The sequence below is a fragment of the Erpetoichthys calabaricus genome, chromosome 6, assembly GCF_900747795.2.
Source record: "Erpetoichthys calabaricus chromosome 6, fErpCal1.3, whole genome shotgun sequence".
Taxonomy (NCBI): Eukaryota; Metazoa; Chordata; class Cladistia; order Polypteriformes; family Polypteridae; genus Erpetoichthys; species Erpetoichthys calabaricus.
The window spans coordinates 144,417,731-144,434,725 of NC_041399.2; the positions used below are offsets into that span (position 1 = coordinate 144,417,731).

Genomic DNA, 16,995 nt, shown 5'->3' on the forward strand with positions numbered 1-16,995 from the left:
TTGCTTGATTAATTCAGAGTTTATCCTTTTTTCAATGTACTGTAGTGAGAAGTCAAGCAAAATGACACCTTTTATTGGCTAACTAAAAAGATTACAATATGCAAGCTTTCGAGGCAATTCGGGCCCCTTATTCAGGTAAGATGTATATCCTTTTTTCAAATAATTCCAAATAACCAATCTAACAAAACAGCTTAAATTTTAATGTCTGCACTTGCTTTGAAAATTACTGCACTAAGGTATTAACTTTAATGCATCTTTGTCCAAGTCTTTTATGACTGGATGACTCCCATTACCAACTGCACATGATACATGAGGCCATTTTAATGTTTTGTGTGCTTAATCTAGCACTCTATGACTGTGTCCACACAAAAGCAGAAGCACTCAGTTCCCAGGAATGATCTTGTGTCTTGACCTAGAAAGTCAGTTTTCCCAAGGTACTTTAATGCTGAATTGCTGGGTCAAGAGCATCCTTGAACAAAACCAGATAAAACTGTCAAGGGTGCCTGGATATATGAATGGTGCTACAGAGTCTATATTTAATTTGAGGATTTGACAGGGGGAGGGTAATATCAGCACATACAGCTACATGTTTTATTTGTTAAACAGGTCAACAAACCTAACAAACATAAATGATTTTGTTAGATATACAATACATTTTAACTTACTACAAAGTTCCTCAGTCTTCTGTCACTTGGAGTACTAAAGTCTAGACTCCTGGAGCCCCTGGTTGATGTACACTGACTACAAGTGTACCAGATAAAAATCTAGTTTTTATTTCCACCTGATTCTTCCAGGTACATACTTTAGGGGCCAATTAATAAACAAATTAGGTGAATGTGTTTGTCCTTTCATTTTCTGAGAAAATCAATACATTGTTTTTGCTTCGCTCGCCGACCCCCTCCTATTCCCATTACCCAACCCCCCCTCCCCCCCCCCCAAAACCCCCAGCCGGTGCGCTACGCTCCAGCCACTTCCCATCTCTGCCGCTCTAATTGTCAAGGGGGTGGGGGGAGTGTGGGTTGAAAGCATGCTGAGGAAATGCGGTCTGATCAGCTTCTGTCTTTCTGCTGCTGAGCTGCGTGTTCTGCTTGTCACGCTGTGGGTCGATCATTAAAAAGCCTGTAGAGCAGCTGTCCTTTTATATCACTGCCTTGTCTCGCGGAACATCAAATTGTCTTCTGAGAAGATCACATATTGTCTCCTTCCAAGCCTTCCAAGATTTTTTTTTATAACAGAGAGATTGGAACAGATTATTAACTCTGATACCTATTTTTTTTAAACCTTGTACAGGTTTCCTCCAGTTTGTGAAGCTAATCCACACATTTCTACGGTAAACTTCTACAGTATTAACACATACTTACAATTACTTCAAATGTGAATTGTTTAGTAAGGCAATTTAACTACACTTTACACTTTTATGTGTCACAGTGAATAGAATGGCCTTTCTAGATGGTAATGCAGGAAGACATGTGAGCAACTGACTTTAAGCTGACTGCACGTAAGTGTGAGAATGACAGAAACTATAGTTACGTGTTACAAACATCCAGTGCTGTCTCAAACATCCAGCCTGATCCATTCCACAGACTGGTCACTAGTTAGTGTTAGCAGCACAAATTTGAAAATATTTCCTTTGAGTCTGTCTTTGTAACAGAGAAAATTCAGCTCCATTCTGTTTCCTTAGACAGAAAAGGATACTGTCTTTCTTGTATACCTGAGCTTTTGTGAAGTATTTGTTCATAATTTATGTTTAAAGACCTACTTTATGAAGAACACATAATGCTGTAAATTGGCCTAAATTGGAGTTAGCTATCTTGTTGTTTGCATTAAATTTTTATTTGGTTCACAGTCTTAAAAAAGTTGACTAAAACTAAATAGAAATGAACTCCTTTATGCCAAACTCTACACATGCAGTAAGATACTATATTTAATGAAGTTCAATGAATAGCAGTGTGATGAGAAAGGTTTGTGGCAATGTACGTTCTTCAATTAAATAAATAACTTGGGAATGTGCAGACTGTAGGTGGTTACAGGTGCATGTAAAAACGTGCAGGATCCACTCCGAAGGTGATTGGGGTGAATGGGGTGCTTGGTGATTGCACATTCACATGCAGACACAAGTGGGCCAGTCAAGTGCTTCACTTGGACTCTAGCAGCCTGGAGATAACGGAGCTGCCTTTATGCCAGATTCTCCAGGTAGTCCTGTCCTTCTCAGACAGGTCTGGACCACCTGTGCAGCTTCTCCCTCTTAGGTTCCGACCCAGGTACACTACTGTATTATTTCCAAGGCACTGTGCCGCAGCATACTTGTTGAAAAACACTGTTCAAAATGACGGTGGCTGCTTTTTTTTTCTTGTTCTTTATTTTGCCTTATACAATTTCTTGTATTAGGAATTTGTTAGTTTTTGCATACCCCTTGGGGTCAGAGTGCAGGGTCAGCCATTGTACAGCGCCCCTGGAGCAATTACAGGTTAAGGGTCTTGCTCAAGGGCCTAGCAGAGTAGGATCTCTTTTGGCAGTGATAGGGATTCGAACCGGCAACCTTCTGGATACCACCGCAGATCCTTAGCCTCAGAGCCACCATCCATGCCACTTGCATTTTTCAGAAAGATGTTTTAGGTCTTGTACCCCCATCATTGTCCACAAAGCTCCAGTACTGACACTTTGAAACAACAAACAGGGAAAACATTACTTACACCACATCCAGTTAGCCAACTCCATTTGTCATAATAAGAGTTACAAAAAGTCCATGTGTAAGCTTGTCCTTGATCACTTGCCTGCTGCTGAATTCTTAAATCAGGTTGGCCGGGTCCAAGCTCCTTTATCTCCTTTTTTGAGTCAAGTGAAAGATTTGTAGAGGAGTGTTTCATTAAAGAAATAAGCAAATATTCCTTGATTTCTGAAGTTCCACTTGAAGTTGCCATCATCCTAATGTCATGCTTGCTCATCTGTAGTGTGAATTGTGAGCCATGGACGTAAACATGAAATAGTTCTTCGACAATTGTCCAATCACAGTAGATTAAAAAAATCCTAAAACAGTACTAATTTGCTGCTAATAAATGTGGGAGTGTCTGGGGCATACAGAGCTGCATCCCCAGAAAAATATGAAAGCAACCAATTAAAGGGCAGCCTCAGGTCTACCCATTGTGAAGCAGCAGTGCTTGCTACTTCTTGATCATATCACCCATTTTTATGATAGTTAATTGTCTTCAGTGACCATTTTTCTATATTTGAGTCTGTACTTGTCACTAGACAGTACAGTACACTAGTTAATTCAAATGTAAGCAAATGTTTACTTTTATTTTTACATTTTCTAAATAAAAGAGTTAAAAAGCAGCATAGCAACTGTTAGTAAAACATTTAATGACTAATGTAGTTTCATCTACAAGAAATTGCAAGCAAGTGCTAAGTATCCTCCTTGTTGCTGTAAATTTAATAGTTTCATGTTATTAAAAATTAATTAAACATTGTTTTCATTTAAATTTTATGAGGTTTTAACTAATGGCAGATGGCAAGCATGAAGTTTACAAGAATACAAGTTGATTATTGTAAGGCAGCACTAAGAGAAATAAATCTAGATTTTCTCTTTTTGTCTTCTTACCTGACGTTGTCATGCCTCTGAATATAGATCTTATGAAATATCCTTTCAGGAGGTTTAAGAAAGTCTTCTTTCATCTCCATAGCGACATTTCTGGGCAGAAGACTCATTAGGAGGCGTTCCTTAAGAGAAAAAAAAAGATGAACTTTAAAATATACTACTAAACTGGAAGGTCCAAAGATAGTTAATCAAAATATAAATACTGTACATTAAAAGGAAATGCAAGAAGTTATTCATATAGTTTGCATATTTAAATATGTACTGCTAAAAGAACATAAAGGGGACTGAAATTATAGTTCTTCCATTTCTTCACATATTATAATATTTCTCATGTGAAATAGAGATAATGATAATTCATTATTATTCAATTGTTTATTAAGGTCAGGGGAGCATTCACTACTACAGCACATTGCCACATTAAGAAGCACCTCAGGATCCTGGTTGGCAGCTCCACCAGGCAGACACGCAGTCCAGTCCCACCTACTGCTGCCATATGTTATGTGGGTGTCCCCTTGGCTTTGTCCAGTTGCTCAGGTCCTCAAAAATGAGAATTCTGTAAGTAGGATCACCTTCATGGAATCGCGCCACATGGCCGTAGTGCCATAAGTGACGCTCCGTCACAATGCACATAATGTGCCTCATTCAGGACTCTGTGAGGAACCACTCATTCAACACAAAGTCAAACCAGCATTGCCCAAGGATTCTCCGAAGAGATACAATACTTCGTCTCAGGTCACTGGATAGTAAAACAAGAAGCACCAGGACTGTAAAGACTTGGACTTTCATCCTTTTGCAAAGATATTGGGAGCACCACACAACCCTTTTCAGTGACCTCATGATCCCTCCATGCTCTCCTAATCCATCTATTCACTTTACAGGAAGAGTCACATGAATGTCACTGCCGAAATAAGTAAACCAGTCAATGCGGTTACACTCTCTTCAAAAACAGACACACTGCTGATGGCTTTGCCAAAGTGGTCATTAAAAGCCTAGATCTTGATTTTTATTCAGGATACTCACAAGACTCAGACTCCTCACTCAATGTGTCAAGTAAATTATTCACAGGTCTGAAAAAAGAAATCCCTTTGTTTTATTAAAGTATTTCATTTCATTTCTAAAGTATATTCTGTTAAATGCAATTTCTTTGGCAGGGTGTAAAATTTACAGTCACATATCCTAATCATTGGCATAATCAGTTAAAATTTGCACCAAAGGCACAAGATCAATGTTTCATTGCTGGGTAACACCTGTTGCTGTGGATTTGTAATTTATAGACAAACAAATGTTGGTGAATATGGTGGGGTTTTTTTTATACAAAACTGATTAGATTCATCTGCGGTGGGCTGGCGCCCTGCCTGGGGTTTGTTTTCTGCCTTGCGCCCTTTGTATTCTTTTTAATTTTATTTTTTTTGCTCATATTGCGATATCACATAAAAATCAAATCAAGTATTTTCTGATGTAATTACACATATTTGATCACCAGATCATAAGGGCACACTCAGAAATCTAGTTTAGTTAGCGTTGGCTAAAATATAACAGCATGTTTTGAAAAGTTAGGTTAAATGCACACTTTTAGTTTAAAATAAAATTTCCTACCGTAGATCAAATAGGATATGGGGTGTGGAAGCCCGCCCCGGGCACAGACAGGCAGACACCGATGGTTCAAACACCAACACACGTTTATTGTACATTTTAACACAAGTGCACACAACCCGGTGCCCCAGCACCATACACCCTCAGTCCAGGCCTTCCTTCACCGCTTCCACTCCTCTCCTCCGAGCTATGTCCTCTTCCATCCGACTCCAGCTGACGAATGGAGGGAGGCAGCCCCTTTTAAGTCCACTCGGACGTGCTCCAGGTGCCTCCTGATGAGCTTCCTGCGGCACTTTCCTGGTGTGGCATAAGTGCCGCACGAGCACCCGGAAGCACTCCAGGTGTCCCTGGTTTTCCTTCCGCCAGCACCTTAGGTTTTGGCGGAAGTGCTGAAGCCCAGGGCTTCTCAGGCATCTGGGCAGCCCCTGGCGGTAACCACGGGCCCCTATAGGGTTGAGCTTCCATGCTCTGTTCCCGTGGCCACCATACAAACCAGGGCAGCTGCCTTCTCGTGGTCCGGAGGAGGCATAGTCCCTCTTCCAGTCCTTCCAGGCATCCCGGCTGGGTACCGCCACCAGCCACCCGCCACAGGGGGTATGTGGAACTGTTAGATATTTATCAGTTCTTCAGTATTGTTCAAACTGAATTGATCAATCAAAACATAAAATATATTGCAACATGCCTGAAAAATATGTAGGCATATCTTTCAGTATGTCAAATATATGTAGTTCAAATATATATTTTAAGGAAGATATCCATCCATCCATTTTCCAACCCGCTGAATGCGAACACAGGGTCACGGGGGTCTGCTGGAGCCAGTCCCAGCCAACACAGGGCACGAACCAATCCCGGGCAGGGTGCCAACCCACTGCAGGACACACACAAACACACCCACACACCAAGCACACACTAGGGCCAATTTAGAATCGCCAATTCACCTAACCAGCTTGTCTTTGGACTGTGGGAGGAAACCGGAGCACCCAGAGGAAACCCACACAGACACGGGGAGAACATGCAATCTCCACGCAGGGAGGACCCGGGAAGCGAACCCAGGTCCCCAGATCTCCCAACTGCGAGGCAGCAGCGCTACCCACTGCGCCACCGTGCCGCCCTTAAGGAAGATATCTGAAATATAATTAAACATATAGTTCACTTAAAATATTGCAACAAAGATATTTCTAAATGTATTGCATATAAGACATACCATATACTTTGTCCAGACGCATGTTTATTTGTCTTATCAATTCACCTAGAAATAAACACGGTATTCCCAATGAATCCAACTTATTTTCAACTCCCATTATCTCACTAAAAGTAGTTTCAGTTGGTAGCTGTATCAGCATGTAGGCTGCAATTTACTCCACACTGAAACTTGTGTATCTTTCTGTGATATTTCAGAAAACACCTTCCTTGTTCTTTTGCTCACTGTAAGTACTCAAATCAAACAGTAAATTAATTCTGAATGCATTGCATGGTGAGCTACACAAAGTTTAGAGTATCCCATACAGATGAATACTCACTTCCTGACAGGAATATTACATTATAACGGGAAGGCAGATGGAGTATGTTAATATTTCATTTTCCTGTATCAGCAGTTGGCAGCATTACAGGAGGTTGCTGCCAATGTTATTTAGTCTCCAGCACTGATGCCTGTACTTTTAAAGCAAAATGAATAAGCCCGTCTTCAGTGATACCTGGGCTGCTAGGGGAGCTCGATCAGGTTGGTTTTACAGGGTGGAATCTAACTTGAAAGTGTTTCTTTAGAAAAAGTCAGTGATACTGAAAATACTCTCAGGTCAGACTGTTTAGATGTTCTACCCCTTGTGTAGTTAGGTGGGAGTATAGAGATACTGTAAGTCCTCACTTGAAGTAATGGAGGGGAAAAGACACCATCACCTTTAAGAAGTTTTTAGGAGATAGGAAGGACTGCAACTGGCCTAAGTAGTAGGCTATCTGCATTGGTGTCAGATGGAGACAAATGTGGGTAGAGGTTGACCCAATGTGGCAATGTGGATGAATATGTTGTACATGTTAATGTGTTACTCCTCTGTGTATTTCTTTTTAATAATAAAACATCACATCTTCTATTTGATTAGATCACTTGCATATATTTCTATATATACATTTATTCCTATCTTTGTTTTTAAATGCACATCTCTTCAACATTCTCTACAACATTAGTTTTTCGAGATGAATAAATCTACTGTCAGTCCAACATTTGTTAACTTTTTATAGACCTGGAATATTAGGGCATTGGTTTTCATGCAAAAGTTATATTAGTGAAAAGTTATATATTTGTAACTCAGTACATCAAAACCAAGAATATTACATAATTTAGAAAGCTCTTTAGATACAATTTATTTGAAATTGCCTACCTTTCAGACATAATTTACAAACCAAGTACTGTTCATAGAACAGAACCTTACATGTTATTAGATTAAATCAAGGTTAAAAATTTGTAGCTGGTCTAGGATATATCTCAATATAAAGGTCCTTAAGCTGCAATTGCTCTGTCCTAGGCATGATGTTAACCTGCATCCAGCCATGCAAGCAGGTCCTCTAACTTGCAGGGAAAACTCGGAGGCTGGTTGCAGGATTGGCACTCCAGCCACTGTATAAAAAAAAATAAAAACCTCACCCATTTCCACTCCATGTAAACTAGTGTGGTGCTGAGGATCCTGAGGTGGTTAGTTATGTGGTTTGTGAGGCAACTCAATGTATCAGTGCATCATTTCAATCTCTGTATAAGACATTTATTGGATGATACTTTTAAGCCAGATTAATATAATTTTTAAAATACTGCAATATACAAAAATATAAACTATATATTAAAATATATAGAAATATAAAGTACACTGTAAAGTACAGTGTAACAAGTATTTAATATCTATTAAAGGTGTGCGGTGGGCTGGCGCCCTGCCTGGGGTTTGTTTCCTGCCTTGCGCCCTGTGTTAGCTGGGATTGGCTCCAGCAGACCTCCGTGACCCTGTAGTTAGGATATAGCGGGTTGGATAATGGATGGATTATTCCTAGTATTTTTTAAATTGAATTTATTAAAAGCAAGTAACATTCCATACAATAAAGTCAAACTTAGCAAAATTAAATTAAATTCCTAGTGTTTTAATATACACTAAAATATATTTTTACATTTTTGAAATACATTTCAATATGCAATATTTGCAATTATATACTTTACAATATATTTCAGTGTACTATATGATATTGTAACATTAATTCTTAAAGTATATCATAACATTTTAAAATATATTCATATTGGAAATACTATATTTAAAAATATATATATTTTACATGTATTTTATTTTTGTAATTCCTGCCAGAGATATGCCGAGCCAAGCTCCAAAGATTAATGAATTGGTGTAACTTTTTTCTTATTTATTTGTAATGAAAGCAAAGCAAATGGAAGGTTTCAACAGGGAATGCAATAAGGATCCAGATGTAGTGAGGTGGCGCCACTACCAATCATGAAACTTTAGTTGTTTTGGTTGTTTATGTGCTCATTTGTACAATTTTAAAAATAAGTATTTATTTTACAAGGACAACTTTTATTTCTGACATATTTTTAATTATCACAATTGCTTCTCAATCTTTCACAAAAAAAGTGCTTGAAGTACATTTCCTGCAGAGCAATGAGCTGAATATGAACAGTATGTTTCTTGGGAATTCTCGGAATTATGTACTAGTCACATAACAACAGCATTAATTATGCATCAGGTCAACATAAGTGTGAATATAAAGATTATAAATTATAAAACAGAGCAACTGAGTAGCCTGCAAGAGTTCAACTCCTGTTGTGGAGGACATCTGCTCAGGATTGTAAAGATCAGGGACACGAATTAGCAAAAGAAACAACTGCACACAAATCAACTTTATTTAATTGAGATCATTGTGAAATATTCCTAAATTTCTCCCCAATCAAATTAAAACATATGCATGGTGGCTGCATCACTGTATAGAGCAAAGGAATTAATGAATGCTTTCATAATAAAATTATAGAATGCTATAATTGTAATTAAATATGCAGGATTCTTGTGATTTGAGGCCATAATGTAAATTGGGAAGAGGCAGCTTATATGTTAGATTTTGGGAATATTCAGAGCGGAGTATCTGCTGTGTTATTTTCCAAATATATCTCAGCTTCCATACCAGAAATATAAAAGTGTGCAGTTTTCTTTTATAATATACCCTTAGTGTGAATCAAATAAGTAAATATTCATAATGTATTCCCTATGTTTCAATGAGTCCTTAAAACAAACTATGTAAATTCTCCTCAATAACTACTAGGTATGTCAGAAATGATGGAAAATTAATGGTTGTTAAAAATTTATGCAATTCTTTATGGTTAACTCTTTCTAATAAATTTTTCCATCCATCCATTTTCCAACCCACTGAATCCGAACACAGGGTCACGGGGGTCTGCTGGAGCCAATCCCAGCCAACACAGGGCACAAGGCAGGAAACAATCCTGAGCAGGGTGCCAACCCACTGCAGGACACACACAAACACACCCACACACCAAGCACACACTAGGGCCAATTTAGAATCGCCAATCCACCTAACCAGCATGTCTTTGGACTGTGGGAGGAAACCGGAGCGCCCGGAGGAAACCCATGCAGACACGGGGAGAACATGCAAACTCCACGCAGGGAGGACCCGGGAAGCGAACCCAGGTCTTCCAACTGCGAGGCAGCAGCGCTACCCACTGCGCCACTGTGCCGCCCTAATAAATTTTTGTAATCGCAAAATGTGACCAACACAAATATTGCTTAATAATGTAATACACTATAGTTATGGTCTGTTTTTTATCAATCTGCAAGTGTCAAATAAACTCTGGTCTTCTGATAAGTTTATTCATTAATTTACTTTTCTAAGTAGGTACAGTATGGTTTGTGGACAGTATGCTAGAGTAGTCCTTAATTGTGTTGTCTCATAGATTCAGGTTTTTGGGCTTAAATTCAATAATTGGTCTTTGTCTCTGTAGAATTTAATCATTCTCCCTATGTTTGTATGTCAATTTTTAAGGTACTTCTGTTTACCTTCCATATCAGAGACATGCTTGTTAAGTATAATTTGTGATTCCAAATATTGCAAAAGTGGGTCCTGTAATTGTCTGATGCCACATATTGTTCTGATTCCTGCTCCTACTACCCTAATTTGAATTAAGTGGGTTTCCAAATATTACGATATTCATTATGGCTGGGAGAATGCTACATTCAAGCATGCTTGGACAGACCTACAGTAAGGTTTCATTAGTTCAATCTCTCTTTCTCTGAGGGACAAATCGGTTACAGGACTGAAAGGGTGTAAGATGTATCTGTATTGGAGTTAGACAAGGGGTCCATGACTCCAAACCTTGTTATAGAAAGCAAGCGCATGAGTGAGAGAGAGAGAGAAACTGTACATAAAAGTCATGCGTTCACCTTGTTAACAATGGGAGCTGACTGATCACCAGCCAACCAGCAGGCATAATCTAGCAACCAAGGACACTATATAAAAACCTCAAAGAAAAATCAGCAGTACCACCCACAAGCAGAAAATGCAACCATGACGGAGAAGGAGAAGACCTCTTGAACAAAGAAAGAAAAGAGCCCATAAAGATTGTTCCACGTGCCAGAGAAAGTCGACCAGTAAAGAAATAAAGCATTGATTACCAGACTATGAGTACACATACTTTAATTCCCAAAATTATTCATTATAACATAACTTCATAATTAGGGTAAAGCTATTGAATATATTAGTATTGCATTGGTGTCACTGTAATGAAAAGGTAATAACTTGTGAAAAATAAGCTCCAGCTGTTACAGTTTTCTTTCTAAATCCAGTAAAGCCAAGCAAAATGACACCTTTTATTGGCTAACTAGAAAGATTACAATATGCAAGCTTTCGAGGCAACTCAGGCCCCTTCTTCAGGCAAGATGTATCTCTACATCGGCTCTACTCTGAGCCCCTCCCGGATGACTGAGCTTCTCACCCTATCTTTAAGGGAAAGCCCAGACACCCTGCGGAGGAAACTCATTTCAGCCGCTTGTATTCGCGATCTCGTTCTTTCGGTCACTACCCATAGCTCATGACCATAGGTGAGGGTAGGAACATAGATCGACTGGTAAATTGAGAGCATCGCCTTTTGGATCAGCTCCTTTTTCACCACGACAGACCTATGCAGCGCCCGCATTACTGCGGATGCCGCACCGATCCGCCTGTTGCTCTCACGCTCCATTCTTCCCTCACTCGTGAACAAGACCCCAAGATACTTGAACTCCTCCACTTGGGGCAGGATCTCGCTACCAACCCTGAGAGGGCACTCCACCCTTTTCCGGCTGAGGACCATGGTCTCAGATTTGGAGGTGCTGATTCTCATCCCAGCCGCTTCACACTCGGCTGCGAACCGATCCAGAGAGAGTTGAAGATCACGGCCTGATGAAGCAAACAGGACAACATCATCTGCAAAAAGCAGTGACCCAATCCTGAGCCCACCAAACCGGACCCCCTCAACACCCTGGCTGCGCCTAGAAATTCTGTCCATAAAAGTTATGAACAGAATCGGTGACAAAGGGCAGCCCTGGCGGAGTCCAACTTTCACTGGAAACGGGTTCGACTTACTGCCGGCAATGCGGACCAAGCTCTGGCACCGATCGTACAGGGACCGAACAGCCCTTATCAGGGCGGCCGGTACCCCATACTCTCGGAGTACCCCCCACAGGATTCCCCGAGGGACATGGTCGAATGCCTTTTCCAAGTCCACAAAACACATGTAGACTGGTTGGGCAAACTCCCATGCACCCTCCAGGACCCTGCTAAGGGTATAGAGCTGGTCCACTGTTCCGCGACCAGGAAAGTCAAAAGATAGAATTAATAACTCATGGGCCTATTTCTATAGGAGACAAAAAGTTCAACTAAGCTATCATAATTTTATGTTAATTGTACTTTGTGTATATACCTCTAAAACAGTATACTTGGATATATTCGTGTTTTATTAGTCTTATGTTATTAATACATTATAAAATTTTGTTTATTGGAGCAAGTGTGTTTGGATTATTTGTTGAAAAATAGTCTGTTGCCACATCTGAATCATAACAGAGAAATTGCAAGTTTAATGCAGACTTTTGCTGATTTACCCTTGTTCATAAATTGTATGGATCTCTTTGTATTACTGGTGTCCCAGCTTGAAGCCGCATGGTTTCAATCTTTTATAAAAGGTAAAAAATTCTTCATTAATTGTGGTGATTATATATTGGGGAAACATGATATTGAATCTCAAGGATATATTCTGAGACTGCTGTTATTTTTAGCCTACATGTTCCTGTTAGCCCGGATTATCTTGAAACACAAACTACTACAGCTTTGCAGATCACACACAGCATTACCTACCACTGGCACCCTATGACCTTAAAGCTCTGTGCTGTCTGTTCCAATGTCTTACTAGCAATACAAAATGGACAAGTACTAATTTCCTTAAGCTAAAAAAGGAAAAACAGTCTTAGTTGTTAACAGAAACTGTGAGGGTCGTGGAAATAAACTTGATCACGTGGTATAAAAGTGAAAGTGAAAGTAAAGAACCTATCTGTTATTATTGATTGATTGAATAAGTGTTTGCGGTGAAGATTCATGGAAGGTTTTGAAGCAAGGAAAAAAAAGCATCACAAAAAAGTACTTCCAGCATTACCTCCAGTTTGAGTGAACTAAAATAAAAGTCCTCACTAAGTCCATGGTACTCCTGATGGGATGCTCATATCTGAAGATCATGGATTAGAGTCGATTAAGACAAGTTGACAAGAACAAGCTGTTCACGAAATCTGACTGAAAGTCCCTATTACACCTGGCTCCATCACACTACTTGATTTTGTATTGCTTGTTAATTTGATTCCCTGATTGAAGAAGAACCTACCCTTAATGAGTTTCTAACTGTGCCTTTGTGTTCTTAAATTCAGACATCTTGTGTTGGAAATAAAGTGCGTTTAGTCAACATAAACAGAGATGTAGCCAAAAGCACAACCACTTATAGAGGATGTACACATTTGACTGAGAATGTAGACAATAATATTGTGGGTTTTGTACTACACCTGCTACCAGACATGTGAACTAACGTATGTGCTGCAGTGAAATTTGAAGTTACTGTACAATGTTTAATTTTTCACTTATTTAAATAATTTCTAACTTATTGGATATTCACATTTGCATCTTTGAAAGCTCATAACTTAACGGTTTGTATGGAAGGGACTTTCTATACTGTGTTTTTTTAATTTAAGGAACATTGCAAAAATTAGACCACTTCTAACACTGCAAAATGCTGAAAAATTAATTCATACTTTTGTTTTTAGCTGAATAGATTATTGTAATGCACTCCTAATACAACTACCTAAGGAGGACATCAATCGGTTACAGTTACTTTGGAATTCAGCAGCAAGAATTTTAACCAGTAACAGAAAATCTAAGTATGTCACTGGTCTTAGCATTGGCTTGTGTTCTTTAAAATCAATTTAAAAATACTATTAATGGTTTCCACTTTGGACTGTCTCTCCTCTTATATTCAGAATTGTAATCTTAGATCCTTGAACACTGGCTTGCTTCTTATACCAGGAACTATTCGTAAAAGAAGATGTGAGGCGGTCTTTTGCTGTTATGCACCAAAACTTTTTCAGGCATTACCAATAGAGATACACCAGGCTAATACTGTAGAACATTTTTATATATATATATATATATATATATATATATATATATATATATATATATATATTGCCACACACGTGCGCATGGGAGGCAGCTAAAGGGCTTGAGTAAGGACAATTCTGAGTCATACCAGGATGTGGCAGTGTGCACTGACTCTTTTTCTCCCTTTCCTGTAGACCATTCACGGGAGATCCCACCTGGCCCTCTTGACGTCCCTCCCGGGACTAAACCTATGGAAGGAGACCTTGCCGACTCCAGCCCCTGTGATGTCACGTCCGGGCTCGAACCTATGGCTGAAGACCTTCATGAGCCCGACCCCTTTGGTCTAACTTCCTGTCTTCCCCTTTAAAAGCCTCCACCTTTTCTCTGATCCCTTAGTTCTGTTTTGGACTCAGTTTTGTGCACATCAGTGCTGTATTTATTTGAACGACTTTGCAGCCAGGAAATCAATTATACGGGTGGCTTCCCCAAACCTTTTTATGACTCTGAGTCAAGTTTGTGACATTAGTGTAGTCGGCAGGATGGAGAAGTCCCGGAAAAGAAGGGGACAGGACCTGCAAAACACCCAGGTGGGAGCGTACTGGGGCCAAGTTTTCAGGCGGGGAGGATGTCCCCTGGTTCGGAGTGATCCGGCACGAGCTCAGTGCCCGGCACGCTTCACTAGGCAACCTAGGCAGGCCAGGGAGTGTGCGGGAGGGGCTCACAGAATTTGGCTGCTCCGGAAGGGGGAGGCAAAAGGGGCTTATTACGCTCTCTCGGAGGAGAATGCCCGCCTCCCTGTGAAGCTAGAGCCCCGATTTCCACCTAGGGGTGCCCCAGACTGGAAGGTGACTAGAGTGAGAAACTGGAGGTTCGACCCAGAGTGACCAACCCCTCAACAAGCCTGGTCCTTATAGGCAAAGGTAGGGCGGTGACTACAGCCACAGGAGAACAAGCCCTCCCATGTAATAGAGCAGGTGGCCTGCTACCTGCTTCTGAAAACACAACCTCGCGGCTTCACCCAGTCGGTCTGGGGTAAACAATTCCAAAATATGGCAGAGCTCATAGAGCTCTTAGAGACAAAAAGGACGGCCTCACAATCTGGGGGAGCCGAACCGTCCCTTAGTCAAACTCAACCGTAGTACGTCCAAAAACCTAGAGCCCCCAGGTACAAACCCAGAGCTTGTGCCAACGTCCCCGGAGTCGCGGGCGTGCCAATTGCTTGGGAGCGAGAAGGAATGCAGGTGGAAGGGGAGGAGGGGTTGGTGTTCTCTGACTAATCCATTGGCGGTCCCACACACAGGCATGGTGATCGTAAACGGGTACAAAACTGCTGCTTTGTTCAATTCCGGCAGCAACATTTCCATTGTTGCCCATTGATTTGTGCTACTGCGACAGTGGTTAAAATATAAGACCAGTATAACCTGTGTCCATGGAGAAATCCGCTGGTACAGGTCAGCCTGTTGTGTCATCAGTTACGGAAGATCGGTTCAGAAATTAACCGTGGCGGTCCTCTCAGAACCTCTACACCCGGTCATACTAGGGCGGGGCTGGTCTAAAATTATAAGCGGTGAGACACATACCATTCCTGGGGTTAACTTGGGCCTAGTTATAGACGGGGATGAGCCGTCTCAAGCTGCCTCCACGCCGTGTAACCAACCAGGAGAGAGAGACGAAGTGAGTGACATGGCAACTCCTGGACCGTCGCGTGCCAATACATCATCCACCAGCGCTGAGACGGAACGGGAGGAAACCACGCCCTTGAGGTCGGCCCAGACCCTCTCTCCCTTTTGCGGTTTCAATTTAGAGAGACACCGGCTTCTTTTAAAAGGAAGCAGTGGAATGATGATTCCCTGAAGTTTGCCAAAATTGCAGTGGTCCTAGTCAGCGGCCAGCGCACTAACCAGTCGATGCTACAGGGTCCTCACTTTGTGTTAGAAAATGACCTTCTGTATCATGTAGCTGACCATGACAGGCAGGACAGACGGCTACTGCTAATCCCGCAGGTCTGTGAGTTTGCACACGCCCACCTACTAGGTGGCCATTTGGGCACCTAGAAAACACTGGAGCGGATCAAGCTCCGCTTCTACTGGCCGGAAATCAATGAGGAGGTTCGTCACTTTTGCACTTCCTGCCCAGAGTGTCAATTGTGACAAATTCTTAGAAAAGACCATGCTCCTCTCGTTCCTATTCCCCTGATTAATGTTCCCTTCCACAGAATTGGGGTCGATTTAGTCGGACCTCTAGAGCCTTCAGCTCAAGGACACAAGTACATTTTAGTTCTCATGGATTACGCTACCAAATACCCTGAAGCCATTCCGTTGCGCTCAGCCACTTCCAAAGCCATCGCATGGGAATTACTAGGGGTCTTTGCACGCGTTGGCATCCCAAGGAAGTCTTGACAGATCAGGGGACACCTTTTACCTCGGAGACGTTCAAGGAGACTGCCAAGTTACTTAAAATAAAGCATTTAAAGACCGCGGTATATCATCCTCAAACTGACGGTTTGGTAGAGAGGTTCAATCAAACTCTCAAACAAATGCTGCATAAGGTGGTCAGGAAGGACGGAAGGAATTGGGATCAGCTGCTCCCCCTCGTCCTTTTTGCCTATCGGGAAATCCCACAAGCCTCCACGGGGTTCTCCCCTTTTGAATTATTGTATGGGCGACAACCCCAGGGCATATTAGATATCTTAAAAGAAGGATACAAAGAAGAGGCTCTTCCCTCTACAAATATATTGGAATATATCGCGCAATTACGTGATAAATTTATATACAGTGTATATATATATATATATATATATATATATATATATATATATATATATATATATATATACTGTATATATATATATATATATATATATATATATATATATATATATATATATTGTGGCTGCGGTGGGTTGGCACCCAGCCCGGGATTGGTTCCTGCCTTGTGCCCTGTGTTGGCTGGGATTAGCTCCAGCAGACCCCCGTGACCCTGTGTTCGGATTCAGCGGGTTGGAAAATGGATGGATGGATATACGTATATTGTGGCACATGGCTGGGGGTGTTACCCAGCCTGTAGGCCCAGGAGGACCGGAGGAGGGCTCATGCCTCCTCCAGATCATGAGGGGGCGACTGCCCTGGTTGCTGTGG

The 16,995-nt window shown here is 41.1% G+C and overlaps 1 protein-coding gene across 1 annotated transcript in view; it reads right to left on the reverse strand.

Annotated features, from left to right (window-relative positions):
- Window positions 1-16,995, reverse strand: part of adcy1a (adenylate cyclase 1a) — a 554,748-nt gene that overhangs the window by 392,873 nt on the left and 144,880 nt on the right. Inside the window, exon 3 of the mRNA XM_028803971.2 lies at window positions 3,599-3,717. Coding sequence (XP_028659804.1) covers window positions 3,599-3,717 — 119 coding nt within the window. The remainder of the gene's footprint in view (window positions 1-3,598; window positions 3,718-16,995) is intronic.